The sequence below is a fragment of the Morone saxatilis genome, unplaced genomic scaffold (assembly GCF_004916995.1).
Source record: "Morone saxatilis isolate NCDOM2014 unplaced genomic scaffold, NCSU_SB_2.0 Contig18, whole genome shotgun sequence".
Classification (NCBI taxonomy): Eukaryota; Metazoa; Chordata; class Actinopteri; family Moronidae; genus Morone; species Morone saxatilis.
In genome coordinates, this window is record NW_023339740.1 from 19,204,985 (window position 1) to 19,228,846 (window position 23,862).

Genomic DNA, 23,862 nt, shown 5'->3' on the forward strand with positions numbered 1-23,862 from the left:
ATACTTGCATAATGATGATACGTGAGGGCGTCCCCACCTGGTAGAGTATGTGCCCAATGTACAAATTCTGAGTCAAATCTAACTTTCAGCCCCCCTCTGTCCCCCCTTTCTGTCACTCTCAGCTGTCACTATATAAAAAAAACAAAAAAATAATATAAAAACAAAAAAAAGAGATGATACATGACTTAATTTGAATAACTCAGTTGCTCAGCTTCTGTTGATGTTTTCTCACCCTTTGCCAGTAACTGAACAGAGAGCAACACATACACACCCAAGAAAAGCATCTTCTTGAGCTTTGACCTGTGTTGCCTTTAAAGTGCCATATAAATAAAGCTGAATATCACACACATTTATCACCATACAGACTGATTATCTCTAACCATACAGGAGTTTCTGAGGGTGGAGATATTCCTTTGAAGTGAACTCTTACACCTCAATGTGTACTCCTGCTGTTGCTATGTATTGCAGATTTATTTTGTGTATGTTTTCTTTATTCAGTCATTTGTGTACAAGGAGGTTTGTACAGATGAGGTTGTGAGGAATGTGTTTATGACACTGTGTGCCAAGTCAGTAATTAGTCAAAGTGGTTGGTTTATATATTTTACAATCATTCATTTGGTTCTTCAGAACTGTCAAGAAGCTTTTATATTCTTAACTTATTGCACTGTCCTGTGATGTAAATAATGATTAGTATTAAATAATCATTCCTATGTGACATTTTGTAAGTGCAAACAGCTGTGCTCTGACATTAGAACGACAGACAGCACAAACCACAGTGACACAAAAAATACTTTTCTACACATTATGACATACATATAAATCTATTGTCGGCATCTGTCTGTTACCCACAGTGCGCAAAGGGTCCAGACCAGGACTGTGTTCCAGATTAAAGCAGGGAGAAATGCTGAGCGGTGGCCAAATTAAAAAGGGGATTACATCTTTCTAGTTGCCCCATCATTTACTGACTAACTCGCTGCCTCACTTATTTATTTATTAACTGCCCCTGACACACATTTCCTCTCTCCAATGGGGTTTTTGTTGGGCTAATCCCTGAAGGGAATAACAAGGTAATGCCTCTTGATCTGATGCAGATGAGCAGAAGCCATTAGAGCCACACAGAGGGAGACAGAGGGCTCTTTTAAATCCAAAACATTACAAAACATTGCTAAATTTAAACCACTCACTGAAACTTCACATCAGCCTCCTGGACCTCACAAATGCTATAATAGTCAAACATCCACTGTTTCATTCATTGCACCTTTTTTGTGTTTATACACTCCGATTGAGGAAGTACATCTGTTGTTTCAGACGTAAGGTTTTCTGAAGAGAATTATTGCAACAGCCGCCAGTGACTGAAATTGACCCATCCACAGAATCAATGACGACACCTAAGCTGTAAAGTGACGCGAGCTGCGTGATCCAGATTGTTAGAGATAAGCATTTTGCATCTCAAGGTTGCGTTGCCTCAATGTTGCGTCAGTGTTTCAAATTTAATGTTGCTCATCAAAAATATTCCCACATGATCAAAGCAGTGATTCCCCCATCAAGTCAGTTTGAGATGCATTCTGTTGACCTATATGTGTCATTTTTTATTCTGTGCTACATGTGTTACCAAACAGGAACTTCACCAATGATATATAATGCATACTGAATGCCACACGAGTTAATGGCCCAGGTGTTAAAACCTGAGTGACCCATATAACTTGTTTGCACACAGTGTTCTCTAGATTTTATTTTTGAAAACCATTTTACCCGTAGCACATTGGCTCCTTCCTGTGCTTTTTGAACTCAGGTATTCACACAAAGTGAATAAGTATAATTACTATAAGACATAGTGTTCCTGGAATTATACATTTTTAGGCCCGGCCCCTTTTATTCATTAGGATTGGTCAAGTTTTGTTTTGTATTACTACTATTTGGAACATTTAATGACATTTCTATCATTATCTGTTAATTTTAGATGTCTATTTTAACCTCTCTGCTCGCCTCCTCTCTAGTTTCCACACACACTCAACAGCTGGAGGTGTTATTAAGGTGTTAAACTGACTCATCTTGGTGGAGGTGGGTGTTGAGGAGTCGTACTGGTTATTGTGATTGTGGTGATTGTAAATATATGAAGAGGAGCCTCACCAAATTGTAATCCTATTTTTGCATTTTATTTTCCTCCAAAATACAAGTAGGCTATGTGGATATTTTTCTTTTACATTTTCTATTTCACTGGGTCAAACTACCTAACAAAAAGTAGTTAAAGTGAGTTTAAAATGCTGCCTACTCGCTAAGGTATCAGTAATAAAAATGCAGTAACATAACAATCTGGGAGCATGTAAGGTCCAATTCCTGTCATTGTGAGTTATTATAAAGGCTGTTATTATAAAGGCTGAAGCTGGACTTGTAATGAACTATGTTAACAATGTGGTATTATTACGTTTACTGAAGTACTTTGCCTGCACACTTGCAAACAAAAGCTGTTGGACTGTGGTTGATGTGGCAATGTTAGCAACGTTCTGGTGTGATTATTCTGAGCTACTTTACATGAGACATGACTGTACCAACTGATAAAGCCAGCTTCCCTCTAGAATAGGGAAGTAGAGGCAGGCTGCGACAAAAGGGAGAGAGATGAATGTTTTTTATATTTTGACACTCAGACAAAAAGTGTCATGACGTGAGACGACAGACAGCCGAGGACTTAAACAAGGACTAGAGTTGGCCTGGATTGTATAACTTGTTGATCAGTAATAATGAGCACTTATGCTGTGAGTTCATTTTCATTTCTTACACATTATATACTTTGTGTTGTTGTTTTCATTCCATATCATTATTGGTGTGTAATTTCATATGTTAAATGTTCTGCCTTTTAAATGGAAATCTATTTCATTTGATTGATGTGCTAATATAGTTTACTCACTTAGGCTTTGTCTCAACAAGTTGATATGACTGGATTTCTGTGGACATGTGTGATTCAGTTCAGTAACTTAAAATCAGCATGCTTGACTAAAACCAGTACTATGCAGTGTGTGTTTCGGTATTACTGAACTAACGGCAGCAACTGCCTCTGATTAACTTCAGTTGAATACAGGCACAAGTGTATGTGTGTCTGTCTGTGAACCTCTGCGCTGTGGTGGTGAATCAAATAGCATTTTTAGCCATCAGGATGTAAACGGAGCAGAAGAGTATAGTTTTGTTGTCAGCGGCTATGCTAGCCCAGGCTTCAAGGTTGATCTTAACTGAACACATTTGTCAGCATCCTGTTTTTACACGCTGGTGTCAAATTTACCCAAATTGCTGCCATTTTGTATCAATTTGTTTGTCGCACAGATACTGACGTCTAGTTTTCAGAAAGTTAAATGCTCTTTGATCTTTTTTGCAGTTCAATACAGAAAATGGTACTTCATTGAAAGTGGTATTTCGTAGTTTTAAAATAAAAGGAAATATCAATAGTAACTGTATCAGTGTTTCCGGTCTTTTGTCTCTCTTTCTCTCTAGCTGTCACCTGATTTTCTCTTGGGGGGCCACCAGAGGAATACTGACGGTGGTTGGCAGATGAAACAGGTAAAACCCTACCTGCTGCACTTTTTCATAGCCAGGAGGAATCTAAAGCTATTTCACTTTGACTTACACCTTGTAAAAAAAACTCCTGACAAGGAGTAAAGTTGAAGATGAGCACCCTTTATCAATTTTGCGTACTCTTCCTACACAACAGAATACATTTGCTAAACAAAACGGGACATCATACTATTCTGGTGGCGAAGTCTGCCACCTTGACTTGTCAGTATTAACTACCATTAACTGTATGTCTGTACAAAAATATATATATATAGATTACTTGGACTGCCTATTCTTTTTAAAGCGTTTAGCTGACAACCCTTTTCTTGTTTTTCTGCTCGCATGCCTGACTGGGAAGGTAATCCTAAGTGTTTTATCAGCACTTAAAGGCCTTTTGATGGAGGGTATTTTCCTCATGAAAATCAATGAACTTGAGTCCTTACATTAGCAAAAACTGCATCTCCACTGTATTACTGTAGAATACATTAAAGTAATGCCAGCTATGCTCTTTAGATTCTCAGAGATCAGCATTTATGCATATTAAGGTGGTGAAATAGCAAATCATGGTGTAAAAAGAAAAAGGCGGTTACCCAAGCAATTCTTACTGCAACATGTTGCATCACAGTGGGGTGTGGGTGCGCTTGGTTTAAAGCCCTTTTAAAGGCCTCCTCTCCAGAGCAGATTTAGTGCTAATCCTCCTTGCATGAAAAGATGGCAAACATTAAGAAGGATATTTAGCCTGATTGTTGTAACTAGGTTACAGGGATTGGGAAAGGTACTTAATTATGGCTGTTGCTGAATGAAAACTTTAAATTGTGTGAATTCTGTGTGATCATGCACACGTATATTTATGTGCGGGACTGTAAGCATATATATATTTCATGCATCGCTGTCTTTCTTCCTGTGAAGTAAAGCAAACAATTTGAACTTCTCAAGGAAACTGCTGTTTGTCCACATTTGTCAGTGTGTAAAGGCTTGTCGTCAGTATTGTTTCTCCGAGGGCTACAATGCCTCAGTTCATATTTGCAATTCAAACATGTAAATGAAGTTATAATGTAGCATTGTTGCATTGTTGCATTGTTGCATTGTTTCATAATGGCCACCAATGTATGATACTGAGAGCTGAAAAAGAAAATAAAACTTGCTGAAGTACTGACACTGAGGCAGTGTGGTTGACCAAAGTCAGTGAGGTTGCATTGACATTTGCAAGCCAGCATTCAGTGCCATTACTGTGGCACTTTCTTATCTAAACTAATTATTTCAACCCTTTTTTGACCTTGAGCAAAGGTCTTCATCTTGGGCATAACATGGAATGAAAAGGTGAAAGAGCATATGGGAATAAAAGCTGCAATGAGGACAAATTATTGCCTGTGGTGGAAGACTATTACTACAGACAAATCAAAAGTATAGTGCAAATGGAATAGTCAATATCTTCCTTGAAGTTTTGCATGCTTGCTTGAATTGTATTCCTGTGCAAGTGCAAAGTAAATGATGTCACATAAAATGTGTTACCCAAAGTTGCTCCCATAGGAAATTGCAACTGCATGACTAAGACCCTGACCTTTATGTTGCTCTTTACTTTTACTTGTTTGTGGTTTTAATTGTTTAGGAGTTTATGCTCATTGTACTGTTGCACTCATTCAAGGTTGCTCTAGGCAAAAGCATCAGCTAAATACTAAAATATACTGTAAATATAATATAAAGAAAAAGCTTCTACTGAAGTCTCCTATTCAGAAGAAAACAAACACATATCAGATCTCACTTTAAAATGTATCTACATGACGACGTAAAAATACAATGGGAGCTGATTGTATTCATTTTTTAGTTCCCACACAATAAATCAGTAATTTCCCTTTCCCTTGTTTGTCTGTTCCACCTTTTGCCACTGACCCAAACATTTGACCCCGACCTTTAAACCCCCGTGAAGAGCATGCAGCGTGCCGCCTCCTCTGACACCCTGAGCATGATGGCGTTCAACAATGCCGAAGCCCAGTTCCATAACTCTGGCCCCCTGCATGATGTCAAGCAGCAGCTCAGCCACTCCCAATCTATGACCCTGCCTGAGAACGGCAAGGTATTCACCTCCAGAGCATGGACACACAAGCTCATAAATTGTGTGTAGAGTATCTAACAGACATGCAGAGAAGAGGAAATGCACATATACTCCAACAGACACTTTTCACATGACACTGGACATATGCATATATACACATTAAAACAAAAGAACACAGCTGATAATGATCACTTCCTGTCTTTCAGCTGGTCCACCAGTGCAAAGATTACACCTGTAATGTGACCAACATTGTTGTGGAGCCTCCGTCTCCCCAAAGCTCTCCTGACAATGGCGATGGCTGCACACCGGTGAGAAAACACTGCTTTTTACTTTTGAACTAAAAATACCTGACCATACTACTAAAACCATCACACCGAGGGTTAATTATACAACCAGCCTTTTTAATGGACTTGAACGAACAGACTGTTACCCCAACATACCAGTAAAAAAACAACGCAGTGGTCATAAAGCTCTGTTAGCTCTGGCTTTCTACTGACTACTATCCAGTTATCCAAAATAAGGATTTTACAGAATTCATGTGATTTTCTGAGTTCATTCAAAACCATTTTTTAAGTTAAAAGAAAATTGAGAAAACTGACCACTCTGAGATCTTTGTATTAATCTGAGTTTTTTAATGTAATTTTTATATTCTTTGAACATGACAAACATAGGATTATCTCTATGATCTCTCTCTGTTCTCTCTTTGGAATCGGTCTTCCTTCTTTTCCTTAGTTTGTTCCTCTCTGTTTTTATATACTGTACTCAAAACTTAGAACTCTGTAGTTAGTATTAATTCTGTTCTCTCGCACCTTAAACGGGGCCACACCGCAGTGGGAGATTTTAGAGCAGCTCCCCTCCTGCTATTTTTTTGAATGATGCAACAGTCAAGTTAAATGAGTTCGCTCAGGATGCAGTATATTACACAGAGGAAAAGCCCTCTGCTGTACTTTACTGTTAATATTTTAACTTCTCCTCACATACTCTTATTATTAAAGCCATACTTGCCTTCTCTGAGTGATGACAGTTTACATATTAGTGCTTGAATATCGCAGTTTTTTTTTTTAATGGACCCTTTTAATGTGTTCTTAGGAGTTGGAGAAAGCCGGCCTCTTGAACAAGACAAAAATTGCAGAAGGAGGCCGGAAACTGAGGTGAGGCGTCATGAGGCTGCTCCTATTAAAGTTACATTAGATTGAGTCTGATTGTATGAATATTGTGTTTGAATAAATGATGGTAAATATGATTTGCTGGGCTGAATCTTCTCTGAACCAGTATATGTGTGTTTGTTGGGTTGCAGGAAAAATTGGAGCCCTTCCTGGGTCGTGCTGGTCGGGAACAGTTTGGTTTTCTTCAAAGATCCTAAATCACAGACGCCTTCTAGCTGGGTAAAAGCTCAGACCAGCACATACTGTTTTTCAAAAACATAAATTAGGTTGTTGTTTGTCTGTATATAATAAAAAAGACTGAGTGAAAATCATTACATTAAGCAAATTTCTTGATTTTAAAATCAGCCAACTTTGAGTCACTTTGTTAGTGCAGATGTCTTTTTTAGATGTTTTTTTACATGGTGGATTTCTTAAATCAAACATTGTGAAGTAACTTTTGAAGTCATCTGACTCTGATCTGTTGCACAAAGATCATAAGCTTTTATCATTTTCCTCTTCATGGGTCTTTGCAGTAAAATGACACACATCAACTCCTCTGTTCATAAAAGAGGTCACACAAACCTGTTGCAGGTGTTGTGTGTGAAAGTTGGTCATAATGTAAATGTCAGTCAAAAAGGGCAAAAAGTGGTCACACCTAAACTCCATTCTTAGAAACATATGTGAGTTGATTCAGCCAACGAAACGAAGTGTTGAGTAAATAGAACAAAGCTTTAATTATTTTGTGTGTGTACCTGTAGAAACCAGGAAACAGTCGCCCTGAGAGCAGTGTGGATTTAAGAGGAGCGCAGCTTCACTGGGCCAATGAACTGTCCAGCAAGAAGAACGTATTCAAGGTAATCTTCAATCACAGAATATAAACAAACTGTTGTGTGTGTGTTAGACGTGAGCATAAAATGTTCCGTGACTCTGATTTTCATTTGAACAGTTGCTCTGAGCTGATGTACAGTGACAACAATGTCACATCAGGTTAACAGCAAAACATAGAATCATACTTCTGTCAGTAAAGGGTCACTTATCAGTGAGGGAAGTGAGAGTAGGAAGCTTTTTTCACCCGGTCACTCTATAGTGACCCTAGGTGAGGAGGAGGAAGCAGAACAAATTACATTTCCATTGAAATGTGGCAGGTTTAAATGTAGGTGAGAATGCTGTTTTTAAAAAGAAGAAACGTCCAGATGTGTCAGCTTAACACATGACAACTTTTGTTGAAACTAAAATTAAACTAAAATGAAAAAAATACATCCAACATTAATGTGTTTTGTAAATGTGTGTACCGTAGCTGAGGACGGTGACAGGAAACGAGTTCCTGCTGCAGTCGGAGACAGACTCTCTGATCAAAGAGTGGTACACCACCATCCAGAATGTCATCGACAGACTGGTGAGTCACAAAACACACAGAGTTGTACTTTCAATGTACCACTTCTCTATTAGTGGCTTCCCTTTGGATCATACCCTCAGTATGTAAGGTTGATGTTCTGCCTTTCATTGAATATTAAACCCACAGTTATCCACAACCTTGAACTCCTTCCTGTCTTATTCTTTTTACCTTTTTAGTTTCTTTTAGATTTAGTTTTCAAAATGTCCCACGTTGTACCCTGGTTACAAATATTTAATTACCAAATTGAAGGGATCCATATCAAAACTATAACTCGCACTAATCGATATTAACAATTAATATGGATACATTAAGAGTGTCAAATGTATGTATGTGTATGTGTTATGTGCATGTAGTAATGACTCTGTACTTCCCCTCAGCTCTACATTACAGCTTCTTAGTGTATTTTACCTCATTATTTTGTTTGGTTCAATCTCACAGTTCTTATAAACATAGGCATCCACTTTCTGTAAAAAACAAACTTATAAAACCCACTAGCCAGATATTTTTTTGGGTACTAAAAGAGAATGAATATTAGACTGTGAATAAACTGTTAGACTTTGAATGGATTCTTAACAAAACAGTTTAAGATCAAATTGGCAAATGTATTGTAATTTTTTAAACTCTCATGTATTTATGATGAGCTCTAAATTAAAGCATCATTTTGTTTTCCTACATAAATTACCAGCTGTCTTTTTCTTTGATGCAATGTCTTTAGAGTCTCCCTCCACTCGAAAATTGGTTCTTCTTGTTCCGGATTTTTGCCCTTGACTGTGCAGAATGATGTATGTGTAGAGTTTGACACCAGAAGGATGTTTTCACATTCATTTGCTGACAATGGAAGTTTCTATCTGTTCACTGAAAATCTGATTTTAAGGGTCAAGGCTACAAGTATGATTTGTGATAACACAAATAGTTCAGAAGTCAATGAGGAAGTGTGATGTAGAAACTTGAAGCCTCTAGTGCACATACACTGAGAACTGATTTTACAGTGAAGTAGGAGACATCTTGTGTCCAGCAGGAAAACTTCAGAAATAAAGACCAAATTGCATATTCACAGATTCTGGAATTTTTAATGAGAAGGAGTAGATTCATTTTAATGAATGGAAATATTTGCAGAAAAAACATCAGAAACACCTTTCCAAGCAAATAATTTGTAAAAATGTCTTAATACAAGTCTGGAGGGGATCTTTAAACTTCTGTGTAATGTTTGTATATGATGCAGTTAACACAGTGAGCACTGTTTCACTCTGCCTGCCTTCCAGGACCGCGAGAACCCGTTAGACAACGTCCTTCTGTATTCTCTGAGGCGAGCTGGCAGCGTGGAGATGCTGGACCACAGTGGAGACGAGGATGAGAGGAGAACGTCGCGTAAGTCACCACATGATTCCTCTCAACGCTCCATCCTGACCTCCTTCCTTCACACAACGCTGTCACATAAAACCGTCCCTGCTCGACATCTCACTTTACTGACAACCTCTCACTCAGTCATCCTCATCATCATCATCACTCTTTTTCTCTAAACTTCCATGCAGGGTTCTTACATCCCTCCATCCTCTCCTCCATCCTCTCCTCCATCCAGCCCACTTATATTTTCACACGGCCCCCGTGGCAAATAATCCCCCCGTCAGTCCTGTCTCACCTCCGCCGCCGTCCGGCCCTCCCGCTTTTCATCCTCACCACCATCCCCTCTCATCTGCTCTCCTGCCCCGCACTGACCTCCTCCTCCTCTTCCTCCTTATCTTCTTCCACCTCCTCCTTTCCTTCCTCTGCAGTCCCTCGCTCGTCCTCCAACCTGGAGAACACCGAGAGGAAGAGAGTGAAGACCCGACTGAAGAAGCTGATCCTAAAGAGACCTCCTTTGCAGGCGCTGCAGGAAAAAGGGCTCATTAAAGGTGAGATTTCTTTTTGAAGTTTTACACTATTAGAATGCAAGTATCCTTTATTCAGCTGTATGCAGTGCAGTGGTGAATGATGGAAGTATGTGTTCTCTTTAGCTCTTTAGTTTTTAATATTACAAGACCACACTTCTACAGCTAAAACTATCCACTCGACTTTTGTTGGGAAGTTGAAGATATTTTGAGCTGAGCTACATCACAGTTGATGGCTGGCAGGAAATCTCAGTATTTAACCTTCAGCGATGCCACATCCCCTAGTGAATGTGCGTTGCAATCCTCCTTGCCTGTTTAATAAGAGCTTCCCCAAAATGACAACATTTTTCACGCTGCTTGCCTGCTGATTACAACACTGTTATAACATCTTACGGATCATTTTTTATGCTGAAACAATCCTTTGTTTTTGCTTATTCCCATATCCTAAGTAAAATATGTTTGTTTGTTTTTTTATTTAAATAAAGAAACAAATTGAGGGAAAAACCTGAATAAATGAGTGGAGAAAAACAATGAGGGCACAATGGACCACTGAATGGTTAGTGTTTATATGTTGCGGCCTTCACAGTCACCAGATCTCAACACAATTGAACACTTATGGGAGATTTTGGTTCGATGTGTCCGACCGCACTCTTTTGGCCACCTCCAATAACAAATGAAAATGAGGGAATGTTTTTTTAAAGAATGCTGTTTATCCCTTCGGTAGAGTTCCGTGTCTTGTGCTACATTCACACTGCAGGCACATAACAAATCACATTCTTACTGAGAGTCTTGATGTTGTTTTTTTCTTTAAATGTATCACTCATCAAATTTCTTTTACTAATTTCAATACCAAAATCTTTTTCCTTTTTTAACTGTATTACCACACTTCTATATTGAGTCTTTCTGAAAATCACTACTGGAGAAAAAGATAAAAGTTCTAGAAACAAAACCTTTTTTTTGATTGCAAGCAGTAGAGAGGTGACAGAAAGAGAAAAAGAAAGACATGGTTCCTGGCCAGATTCAAATCGGGGATGTTGCATTTACATGGTCAGCATCTTAGGCCTCAAGTTCACCAGGACGTTTCCTGAACCTCATTTTAACAAAGATAACAAACAATTGTTTGGTTTGCATTGCAAAGCTACAGCTCCCTTAAAGTTCTGAAGTGTAACCTCAACTACATCCTCATCCACTAGGAGGCGTAACATTCTGCCTGTCATTAGAAGTGAAGAAGCTGATGATGACTGATACAAATACTTTCCCAGCTATTTTGAAAGTATGATTGAAAATAGAAATGTTTGTTTGTGTGGTTAATTATGATTGAACTGATTCTATTTTTTTGATGACACAAGTTCATCACAGTTCTTGTTAAAGATAACACAGTCTGATCATACAGCAGCATAATGGAAGCATACTGTGAAGTAAAGGGTTACATATGATTTTTTTTCTCCCTATAGTATATACAGTAACATATATGAGTTGTATTGCATCATCAAGGGTGAGCTTACATCTCTGCTGGCAACATGGAGGTTTTTCTCCCATAGTGAACACTAAATGTATCACTAGATTAACTTGAGCTTGTAGCTCTTACATCATATCTTGGCACAGTTATTTGAGAAAAAAACTTCTGAACCGACATAAAAAGCGTGTGTGTTTGTGTCCGTCTGTCATCACCCTTCAGATCAGGTGTTTGGCTGTCGTCTGGAGATGCTCTGTGAGCGAGAGAAGAGCACCGTCCCTCGCTTCGTCAGACTTTGTACTGAGGCTGTGGAGAAGAGAGGTACAGTTGCTGCAAAACACACAGCCTGTTAATGTGATTTTTAGCATAGAGCGGACACATGAGAAAAACACCCTCAATCCTGTTTTGAGCATCAGTCACTTGACGGCAGTTCTGCCCCCATTGTCTGCGATGTGAATCATCCAACACAAATTTACTGAGAAATGTTTATGATTGTCCGACAGAGAACTGAAATGCACAGAAAAGAAGTCATGACAGCTGCCAGCTAGAGAGAGATCTAAATGAGAGAAAATTGAGTTGTTTGGGGAACTGTTTAGAAACAATGCTGCAAATAAATATTTAATACGAAAAAAAAAAAAAATCAGTGTTTTGATCACAAGAGCTTTAAAAACCTGGGTTTGATGAATTAAATATTTCTAGGGAGCTGTTTCAGATTGAGACATTTATGTTCGAGGCTGTGACAGACTGAAACACTTCTGGAAAAAGAGAAAGAGGAACTATTTTACTAATTCTCATAGTAAAAGTATATAATGATTTCAGAAGAAATACATACCAGTAAACCAGTAAAGGACAAGTAAACTTTTAGCATTTCTGCTCATAAAATGACAATTAATTGATTATCAAAATGGATGCAGATTGATTTTCTTTTTCAATTTTGATTAATTGACTAATCATTTCAGCTCTCATACAGATTATGAAGCACTTACAAACAGATTTGAGATTTCAGGGCCCATACAAGTTAAATTAACATAACTTGGCAACAACAACAGAATAAAAGATAATCAACTAATATTAACAATTCTCCTACATAGCTGCTGCAGAGTTGCTGTATGTTTAATAGCGGTTCCATGATGCATTAAATGCCAGTCAGTGGCTCCTTGTGACTGTGACACTGTCAGAGCTCTGAGGATATGAACAATCAATATATGACTTGTTCTTCTGACACCTAGTGTGTAAATAGCAGAAATTCCTTGTCATAAGAAAACTTTGTAGGGACACCAAGAAACACACTAAATGTTAAGAGGAAGTTCAAAACTACTCACAAGGTGTCTAAAAGTGTGAAAATGTGCTTTGCTTTATTCACGTTTGTGGGCACGCATGAAACAAACTTCTTAAGCACATTCTATTATTGATGTGCAGAAAATGTGACCAGCAAAACAATTTTATCAGCACAGACTGTCTTAAAATCTGAGAAAACAATTTGTATCTTGCACTCAGTTGTGTTTTAAATAATGTGTCAGTTTGGTTTTGAGTCTAACCTCCTTACGTACACCAGTGGAGTTCCCCTGATCTAACCAACTCTGTGTGGTATGTTGCAGGACTGGACACTGACGGCATCTACAGAGTGTCAGGGAACCTGGCAGTCATTCAGAAACTACGCTTCCTGGTGAACCACGGTGAGGATGAAGGGGAGGGGGAAAACTGAATGTTTAATTTAGCCTCTGATAATGAATGAAAACTGAGAGAAAAATGTTGGGGGAGGAGAGAAGAGGTGGCAGGTTGAAGTTGATTTTTCCTGCATTTGTCAGAAATTGAATTTTATCTCCCTATTTTTTCTGTCAAGATGAATGTCATCTGATGCTGTTTTGTTTACTCTGATTACATATTATATTGTATAAACACAACACACACTCACCTGCTTGAAACCTGTGGTTGTCCCACTACATGACATCCTTTTGTGAAACCAGGCGCTGAAGGAAAGCCGACTAACTGTTCAATTTTTGCAGAGCGAGCGGTGACCACTGACGGCCGTTACATGTTCCCAGCGGAGTTGGTACAAGGTAGATTCAGAAGTGATGAGGAGAACAGTCGCTCTCACGTGTTACTCGGCCTGCTTGTTTTGTGCATTGTGTGTTGCATAATGTGAACACCTTAATCAAAAACTCCTCAAAACGCCCACCCACAGACTGACACGCAGAGCTGAGTTTCAGTGCAGACGTGCACTGAACAGTCTGGTGCTTGTGCTACCATTTCCAGAATGTATGTGTGTCCCTTAGGCTTTTCTGCTTTAAGTTTTCTGATGTAATAACACGCAGCAGGTTGTACAGAGAGCTCTCACACAGTCCATGGCTGCCACCAAGTGGATGAAGCAGAGAATCAGCTGCTTGTGTACTGTGATGTGCTCTAATCCCACAGTATTATCTCACTGACTAATGTTTCTCATCATTAGATACTTGTTTGTGTCATAAATATTAAAAGTCTTGACGTTGAGGTCAAATTATTTTATATTATTTTTTTTGTTCCCTGTGGTTCTTCCATTTAAGAAGCATTGGTGTGTGATGTGTGCTTTATATGTGTTTGTGCTTCTGTGTCTTACTTTTACAGACCATTTCTATCTCCTTCCTGCAGCTACAAGCCTTCATGTTATGCTTTAACACTGACGTGAATTCACACTCTCTTCTGTTCATGTTCTTCACTAAACCATACTGTGACTGTAACTCCACTTGTGTACCTCTTGTCTTTGTCGCTCTCGTTCATATTGCCTTGCCTTTTGTTCACTGTCTGTATGAATTTCTCTCTCATCCTCTCCTTCCCTCCCTCCTCCTCCCTCCTCCCTGTTTTTCAGAGGAGAAGCTGAATTTGGACGAGAGTGATTGGGACGACATTCATGTCATCACAGGAGCTTTGAAACTTTTCTTTCGCGAGCTTCCCGAGCCCCTGGTGCCCTTCGGCTTCTTCACTGACATCGTGGAGACAGTCAGTGAGTGACCTCTACTGTATATACCATCCCACCTTAATGTTGGGTACTTGAATGAAGTTTGTACGAAATAAAAGCTAAATTCTCATTAAGTCTGTATATTTGAGGTGAGACATTTTTATAGGACATATTTTTTCCAAGTATTTTTTGGGGCATTTATTGCCTTTTATTTGGTAGTGTGTAGTGGAAAGCAGACAGGATATGAGACAAAAGAGAGAGAGGAGGGGTTATATGCATGAAAGTCCCTTGGTTGTGTTAAAGTTGCCGATGTTGCAATCACATGACCAACGTCTTAAAACCTCTACGCCGCCAGAATGGCTGCGTAGGATCCTTTTTAACCTCACCTTATTATTTATCCTCTGATGTGCTTTTATTTTGAACACTCACAACACTGCTGTGGTTTTAATGAGTCAAAACCAGGACAGTCTTGGTTAGAGAGTTCAACCCCCTCTTTACTTGGGCACTTTCACACTTTGTCAAGTTGTGGTGGAAGTAATTTTCTTCATTATAGAATATAGTGTATTTACAGCACTTTTTTTCCACCTCTAGAAAATGTTGCACAACACCACATATATCATGAAAGATATATGGACACAGGAAAATAAAATGGCGCTTCCCAAAAAGAAAATTGCATGAATTCCAAGGCGAGAGAAGAGTAATTACATACTGACAAAACTGAAATTTATTGAGCAGTATTGAAAATGAACTGATGGTTTTACTGCAAAAAAAAATCCTCACATTTTAGCTGGATATTCTCACACAAATCCCGTAAGTGTCAACTCATGGAAATTTTATATTTGAATCATATTCAAATAATTTAAAGGATGAGGCTGGCATTATTCTATGTTTTCTTTTTGTCAACAAACTCCATGAAAATACCAAAACCAACAATCTGTTAGTTCATCTTTGACTGTGTTTCTTTGACTTCCCTGCCCTCTCATTCCCACTGTTAAAAACAGACCTTTAATATATAGTTGAATTTCTTAAAAGCCTATTCACAGCTGGCCATTGTAGGTTAAGCAAAGGTGACTCAAAAAGAAGTACTAGTAGAAGGACTATTTTCAGCTGCGGATGAATGCTCAGTATTTACGGCAGCAGGATGGGGAATATGGAATTGACTCAAAATTGTCAAGCAGTATGGTTCAGTTGTGTTTTTAATAGTATATTGCAGTGAGGAATATAATCAGGCTCACATACAACACTTGTTAGTAGGATCAAGTCACTGATTATGGTTTTGATTATGGGGTTTGTTGACAGTAAAAAAAAAAGTATTTAAAATTCCAAATTAAATAATATCACTAAACTTTAACTGTGTTTTTCATCAATTCATTTGCATGAAATTCTGTGATAAAGCAGTGTATCATAATATCCTTTACTTATCCTAAAACAGTAGATAATCTGGCATCTTACATTCAGTAAGAAAACTTGCATATTAAGAAAAAATTATAATGAATGTAAATGCATTCTTGGTATGAAACCCCTGTTTCTTATCAATCAGTTGGACTTGTTTGCACGTGTGAGCACAGGGAGGGATCATCAGTTTACTGTTAATCAAACCACAGTGCTGATAGCTGCATGCTGCTGTATAAGATTAGATAGTGGATGCTAACAGAGTGGATGTCAATCAGGTTTCCGATGCTAATAAAGTAGATGAAATGGCATGCAAATTACGATATTTTATTGTGAACTGACATGTCTTGCTCTGTGTTGCAGAGATGTCCGATTACATGGATAAAGTGGATCGTTTGAAGTGTCTGGTGCTCAACATGCCTCCTCCGAACCATGACACACTGCAGTTCATGTGTCGCCATCTCAAACGGTGAGAGGGCGAGAGTAAAACCACACACAGTACATCTCAGCTCATGTGTTTGTCTTCATCTCTGCTTGTTTAAATTTGTCTGCACTGGAACAGCCACATTTCATAATGCAGAATATTCCCTCGGGACATTTCGGCACGAAGGAGTGAACCAGATGCCCTTGTCGGAAAATAAAATCTCCTCCTCATAACTTTTCCTTTTAAATCTGACCACAAGAGGGGGCAGTTTCCTTGTCGTTCTCAGTAATTTTCTGTCAGGGATTCTTTGGCCACGGCTCTCAAAGTATGCCAGTGCTGCACCAGGATCACACTGTTGTTAAGTTTGGGTCCCTGTGAAGATGAAAAGGCTGGAGGAAGATGAATGGTGTACAATGTTCTGCAAGCCAGTTCCTTTTACAGTACATAAAATGTGTGTTTTTTACCGCCTATGGTTTTTCCTTCCACTACAGGGGTGAGCGTTCGTGTTCTGAGGCCGATGTTTGTGCCAGGGTGTGGTGGGCCCCATGAATTTGTCAACTCTGTGTCTTTCTCTCATTTTCTACCCGCTGTCATTCCTTTCCCCCCTCGTTCTGTTTCTCATTTATTATCTCCCTGCCCAATCACCCCCGTCCCTTCCTCTCTTGCTTGCTTCCTACCTTTGTTTCCTTACTTCCTCTTCCTTCTCTTCATTCTCTTCTTCATATTTTCCCTTTCCTCTTCCTCTCTTCTTCCTCCTTCTTTCCATCCCTTTCTCCTTTTTTCCTCCCTCCTCCTCCTCCTGCCGCCTTCCCCCCGCTCTTCTCCCTGACTCGAAGGTCCCATGGGAGCCTTGTGGTTCGTCTGCTGGAAGGCATACCAACACCACCGCCGCCACCACTGGAACCTCTCTCTTTTCTCTCTCTTCGCCTTCTCCCTCGCTCGCTCCTTTTTTCCCTCTTCCCTCTCCTCTCTCTCTTTTTTCCTCCTCTCTTTTTAATGTGGAAGTTTTGAGCAATTGCTGGCTGCTTCTGTGGCTTGGTGGGAATGGCATTTTTAGAAGAATGCCTCATGCTGTGGCTTAAACCCATTCCTGAGTCCCCCCAGTCACACACACACTCAAACACACCAACATAGGTGGATTTAGACACTTATGTGCACAAATCTGGATTGTAGAAAGCAGATACATGGACATGAACATGCATGCAAAAACAAGATGTCACTGGTGGATGTACAAACACATGTAGTTACGGTTCTGAGTTTGTAAGATGCCACATACGACCACAAGCATGAAGCTGTACGGTTATCTATATGCCTGCAATCCCAAAGATTAATTCAAACAAGATTAAGAGTCTGCAGCCATGCTCGCAGATCTAGGCTGTACTAGACCGCAGAGCTTTGAGCTATATGCTAAAGTCAGCATGCTAACATGTGCACATTGACATGCTGATGTTCAGCAGGTTTAACGTTTATCGTGTTCACCATCGTAGTTTAGTGTGTTAGCATTCTAACATTCAGCACTAAACATAATTTACAGCTGAGACTGATGGTGTCTGATGTCTTTATTTTTGCATGTAGTTGGTCATAAACCAAAGTGCCGGACAAAACTTTTGACCTGATGATGGCTGTAGCTGAAAAGATAACTTGTTCTTACAATTTATTACAATATATCCTGAGGGGGAATGTGTGTACCAAATTTCATGCCAATCCATCCAAAAGTCACTCAAAAAACCCACAAATGTTAACATCATGGTGGAAATGTCAGAGGATCACAAAAATCATCAGGATACATCATCTGAAGACCATTCATGTCGGTGCAAAATTTCATGGCAATCCATCAAATACTTGCTTAGATATTTCAATCTGGGCCAAAGTGTGGACCGACATTATCATCCCTTAAACCATCTTGCTAGTGTAAAATTTAAATCCACAAGCTGCCTCCTTTAATCCTTTATTTTCAGACCCATTTTTGTTGTTTTGGGTTTTTTTTGTTGATATTTTAGACAATATTAACCCATCTTTTTCTCTGTGTGTCTGTCCTGTCCTTCTACAGAGTGTTGGAGTATTCGGACACCAACCGAATGACCACCCAGAACATAGGTATTGTGTTCGGGCCGACCCTGATGCGCCCGGAGCGGGACAATGGCAACATGGCGGTGAATATGGTTTACCAGAATCAAGCGGTGGAGCTCATCCTCAGCGAATTTGACCACATCTTTGGAACAAGAGGCCCCTCTTGATCTTTTCGGACAGAAGGGGTTCAAAAAGCTCCTCCAGATCAGATGAAAGAACAAGTAGTGCAGCGTTTGTCCTCCTCGCCTGTTGACTCATGTGGTGTAAAATGGATTTCACATCAAAAGATAATTATGGGGTAGAAAGAACCAGGACAGAAAGCTGCTAATCATGACATCTGGCCTCCATATAAAGCCATGTTAAAACAATAATAGTAAAACAAACCAATTTTAGCTGCAATACTTGTGTCTTTGACTGCAGATGTGGAGCTCAGCCCCGGTGTTCTTTACGGCTGGAACAGACGCCTCCTTGTCACTTTTCCTTGATGTTTCAGACTTTATCAGGATAAATAAAAGCCATAAAAGTGATAAATCTCCTCCAGCCGGTCCAGCTAGCTGAGTATTAATCAGTGATTTATCAAGGAAGGATGTGTCTTAACGTAGCACTGAAGCAAAACTTAGCAGAACCATCTCACTGTGAAAACATGCACCAGCACCTCTTGCAGCCGGGATGGACAGACCCCCACCTGCAGCGCAAAGCATGAATATACTGTAAAATATGCAAACAAACAGGAAGCAAGCTGGGCGTGTAAGTGTGGCCACATCTCTGCTGAAGTTATACAGTGTTTAGATTAAGAGTTTTTAGGTTTATTTCATACTTCAGAGGGAACTCTTTATAGATAAAAGCATAATTTCAGTGATGAGATGAATGTGCCAAGAGGGAAGCAAATGTTCCTTTGTACCAAATAGTAGGTAGTAGTTTGTGGACCTTCAGAGCTTCCTTCATTGTACAAATTTGTCTTCTCTTTTTGATTAGCGCAAACTCTTCAGATTAAGTTAAAAATATTAAATTGTATATATGTGAAATACTGTCTTTGTCAACTAGTAGCACTTTGTATACAATGTGTGACCTAAACATTAAATATTAGCCAAATTCAAACTGATACATTTGCTTTGAAATTAACAGTGTGATGTTAAAATATTGCCTGGACCTGGTTGTTAACTCTCTTGCAATTTAAAAAAATTAAATAAAAAAAATTAAAAAAAAGAACAAACTGATTTGATCTAGTTTGTGATATTTGGTCAGGATGTGTCCATCAGGTTTTACCGAGCAGTGGGTTGCGTGAGAGATAGTAGAAGTGTGTGGAGGTATGTGGGCCTAAGAGACACAACGGGCGGAGGGATCCCCTGTGATTGGTGCAAATGCTGCTTTTAATAACAGAACAAAAGAGGAACTGGAAATGCATATGTTTAAAAAATGTGGATTTTCCCCAAAACCCTCTCACTCTCTCACTCTGTGGCTTTGGTAATTTTATATTGACTGTGGGTTTGGCAAAAGACAAAAAAGAGCAGAAAAGAGGCACAGGGGTGTGTATGTGAATGGGGGTGGGGGAGCTCATAGCTCATAGATTTTGCAAAGTTTTATTAGACGTATTTATTCATTTTAATGTTCGTATTATTTCAAGTCCTGTGAGTGCATGGAGAGGGACTAAAATGATTTCCAGCTGATTGATGGAGAGTCAGCTGAACTTTTGATCATTGTGTGCATTTTCAAGGTCGTCCTTATATTTGATTGACACAGAAATATTTTTCTATTTAAAATGACAACCGCATTTGTTAATTTGATCCAAATGAATCTATGCACATAGTCATCACAGTTTATATATTTATCCCTCAGTCAGTTTTGCAGTTTCTTTCTGGTCTTTTGACAGCTGTGTGTCCCAGAGCCTCCTCACATTAGATTGAATGTTTCCATGTATTAAATTATGGAAAGAAAATTATAAAATTAAAGTATTTTTACTGTATGTTTTGTTCTTTTTCCAAATTCTGAAATTGAAGGGACTTTTTTTGTCAATAAAAACCCTGTGGCATTAAACTGCTGTAGACTGTTTTATTTCACGTGGTGTGATGGTGCTAATCACTCCCTAAAATAGAATCAGTCCATCAGAGACACAATCAAACACCCCTCCCTCTTAATCAGCAGCGTGTTGGCAGTGAAAGTCAAACACCATTACTTCATCCTTCAAAGCTGCCCTTTTTTCTTTCTTCAGTTTCTTTTCTTTCTTTAGTTCATTTATTCTTTACTTTCTTGTCTTTTTTCATTCTTTTCTTTTTCTTTCTTTCTTTGGCTTATTATTGATATAGGATTTAATAGTGGTACTCTGAATATTCTTTAAGAAGTGCTTCTGTATGATAATTATTATGATCAGATTTGCAGGCATTACTTCAAATGTAGACAAAAGAGCAGAAGTGCAGCAAACATTTGGGGAAGTTTGCTTACAACAACAAATTTTTGATGCATGAACTGATGAAATGTAACAACCCGACATTAGTTCAAAACCATTTTGCATCTGTAGGTAGTTATTTTGTTTGCTGCAACACTAAAACAAAATGTTTTTGACTATGTGTAAGTATTTATTCAAAAAAAAGTAAGAAGTAAGAAAATGAGAAGGTTGTGAAATGTTTTCATCTGTTACATGTTTTTCATCCAAGTGACTTTCAAAACTGATTTCAGTTCACTTCAGTGAACCTAAAACTATACTTTATAGTAATTTGCTTGGGCAGCTCTATGTTAATGAATCTGAATGCTTTATTCTTGCAGGAAATGATACAGCCGTGACGGCATATGGCAAACAACTGCCATTTGTTTTACTGTATAGCACAGCTTTTGTCTTTTGTTAAGTGGTTTACAGTTCATTTCCTTTGACAAAAGAGAAATGTTTATGTCTATGGAGAATCACTCTCAAACTGGATGTTTGTCTTGCTCAAAGACACTTCTGGTTCTTCTGGTTGAAGAACACTTTCTCTACCCACCAGTGAAATACATCTGTAGCTGTGTTCATTCTTTATACACAAGTCTGCTTACTCTGTTGCACTATTGGTACAGGTAATTGAAACTTAAATATGCTCAGCTACCCCATCTGACAACCTCATGATCATGGATGGTATTTGTAGCACTTTGCAAGTAATTCTGATGCGGAGGTTGCTATCCAACTGTGGTGAATTTTGTACACCACAAATATAAGTCAGACCAGTTCTAAATTAAATGTCATCTTACTCACTGTACCCAAAACCAGCCAACCTATCAAAAAAACGTGATACGGGTGACTAAATGCTGCTGATGCGTCGCACCCAAAAGTATCTGACCTACGTCACCCAGCTTGGTTTGTTAATGTTACGGTTAGTTGATTGTTTACTCAACCTACCGTTAATCTAAAGCTCAGTGTATCAAATACCAGCAGAGCAGCTCAGCCCCTGCATGCCCCAGCCGCATACACAGGTTCACAAGCACAAAGCAGCCACTTCTGATGAATCATCATGCAAACAAGCAGAGCCACAAAAAATTTACAGTAAGTGTAACAAACCAGCCTGCAGATCATGAACGGTGGCGTAAACTGTTTACTGTGATGGGAAACTGAGCGCCCAGACCACAGCCGAGATTTAAAACTGTCTTAAAACTTATGTTTAAAGATGTTTGTGTTTACACCGGGGGAAAAAATAGCATTTGATAGTGATAACTTAATAATTCTACCAATTTCACAGCCACTGGAGGAAAATTGGCTACAGATGATTACCCTTAAATTTTGTAACGGCAAGAACATTTAAATTAACTACTGAGAAAATACTGATTGATGGTGATTTTTAATTAGAAAAATCAATGGAATACAAGAATCTGGTGACAAAGTATGTACAATTTTATTACAAATATCCACAAACATGCAAAAAATATATATATATATATATAAAAAGTTGATACAAAAGTCGCATGGGTGCCAGTAAAAGATAGAAAACTGCTTGATATAAAAAGTGTGCAGACACAGAGTGAAAGTAAACCATTTTTTGCCTATTTTTTGACCCAGAAATAACAGGTAAGGAACTATGCAACAGTAGAGTGGCAGTTGGCGTGTCACATATGCGTATCTTTGGTGATAAACACACACACACACATTATGACCAAGAAGTGTCTTTGGTGCACCGTATGCATGAATGCTACAAGCTTAGTCACACCTCATGCACCACCGTCTTATCTCGTTGTACCAAGGCTTTGCCGGATTACTCACAGAGTCTGAGTACATCTGAGGCACTTTTCACGTTGACTACACTGCAGTCAAAAAGAGGAAGTTAAAAGCTGATGTATGTGTCCTGAGTCTTGACCCTCTCGTCACACCTCAACAGACAGCCCACAAGTGTGACACATTATTGTTCCATGGGCGTTAAAATAGGCTGTAGCACATGTAGATTATTACGAGAAATAGGAGGATATTTTAGCAATAAATGGAATAAAGCAGCTCTGTGAGATTATTAAACAAACAGTGAGACAGTGCAAGTTTCATCTGCTCCCTCAAAGAAAACAAAAAACAAAGTCTGACTTCATCTTTCGCCCCTTTAACCTCCCATCCAGAAATGCAGAAATGACTGTCCCCTAACCAGGCAAACAATTAAAAAGGTGCAGTCCTCTGCTTTTTGTTTAAGGAATAAAATAAATAAACAACCACCGTCCAGATCTTCCTTTCGCTTTACTGCTTGCTCTAAACTACTAAATAGATTGCTGATTAGTTAAAGCCACTGAGCACCATAGTTAACCTGAAGAGATGAGCTGGTTATACCATGTGATTTCACAGCATGAATGATAAAAGTTCCGGCAGTGAATACTTTTATATATCCTCAATCCCCCACTGGCTTTAGGACAAAGTAATAGCTGCATGTGTGTATTTTCATTTAAAACATTTAACAAGTTATTGTTAATTTCTTAAAATAGAGGTAAAGATTTGTATCAAATAATACCACAGGATACTGAAAACTGAATGTTACTTGCAGAAGAATAAACATACTAACTGAGCATCATGCGATTCTGTCTGCATTAGTAACATTTAATCTCTAACTTTGATGGCATGTTAAAGTAACTGTAGGTGTCTTTTTCGTCCTTCAATCTATCCTACACACATTTCCTTCAGGGCCTGGTTTCTCAAGTTGAAATGTTTCAAGCAAAGTTAAAAACTCAACTTGATACTGGATGTAAAATAAATACCAAAGCCTCTTTCTTTATGGGTTGTACAACAGTCAGCAGCAGCAAGCATATAATAAGTGAGATTTCTGCAATGTCACATCTGGATATGTGACCTCAGATGAGTCAACCCAAATGTTTTAGCTGTACTCGTAAACAAAAACCAATTAAAAGAACAAAATAAATCAAACAAACACTAGGTACATCAAGTCTATTTTGCATGATAAAATACTGTACTTTGCATTATCACATATATTTTGTTTGTATGGCTTCATCCACTTTAAGGCCATCTATGCTTTGGCAGTTCTGTGCATGTTTTCATCTTGTAAAATGAGTGAAAAATCAGTGGCGCTGTTATATATATATATATATATATATATATATATATATATATATGAGAGGAAAATGTATGGAAAA

The 23,862-nt window shown here is 38.7% G+C and overlaps 1 protein-coding gene across 4 annotated transcripts in view; it reads left to right on the forward strand.

Moving 5' to 3' along the window:
- arhgap9 (Rho GTPase activating protein 9) overlaps nt 1–20,316 on the forward strand; it is a 42,060-nt gene extending 21,744 nt beyond the window's left edge. The window contains exons 8-22 of one of the 4 annotated variants that reach the window (XM_035662302.1): nt 3,484–3,549; nt 5,471–5,617; nt 5,803–5,904; nt 6,686–6,747; nt 6,894–6,981; nt 7,500–7,595; nt 8,039–8,137; nt 9,400–9,505; nt 9,910–10,029; nt 11,684–11,782; nt 13,060–13,137; nt 13,468–13,521; nt 14,307–14,441; nt 16,152–16,257; nt 18,263–20,316. In XM_035662302.1, coding sequence (XP_035518195.1) covers nt 3,484–3,549; nt 5,471–5,617; nt 5,803–5,904; nt 6,686–6,747; nt 6,894–6,981; nt 7,500–7,595; nt 8,039–8,137; nt 9,400–9,505; nt 9,910–10,029; nt 11,684–11,782; nt 13,060–13,137; nt 13,468–13,521; nt 14,307–14,441; nt 16,152–16,257; nt 18,263–18,449 — 1,545 coding nt within the window. In that variant the 3' untranslated portion in view covers nt 18,450–20,316. The remainder of the gene's footprint in view (nt 1–3,483; nt 3,550–5,470; nt 5,618–5,802; nt 5,905–6,685; nt 6,748–6,893; nt 6,982–7,499; nt 7,596–8,038; nt 8,138–9,399; nt 9,506–9,909; nt 10,030–11,683; nt 11,783–13,059; nt 13,138–13,467; nt 13,522–14,306; nt 14,442–16,151; nt 16,258–18,262) is intronic. The other 3 variants (XM_035662303.1, XM_035662304.1, XM_035662305.1) reach the window with 3 other exon arrangements.
- Nucleotides 20,317–23,862: the final 3,546 nt, after the last annotated feature.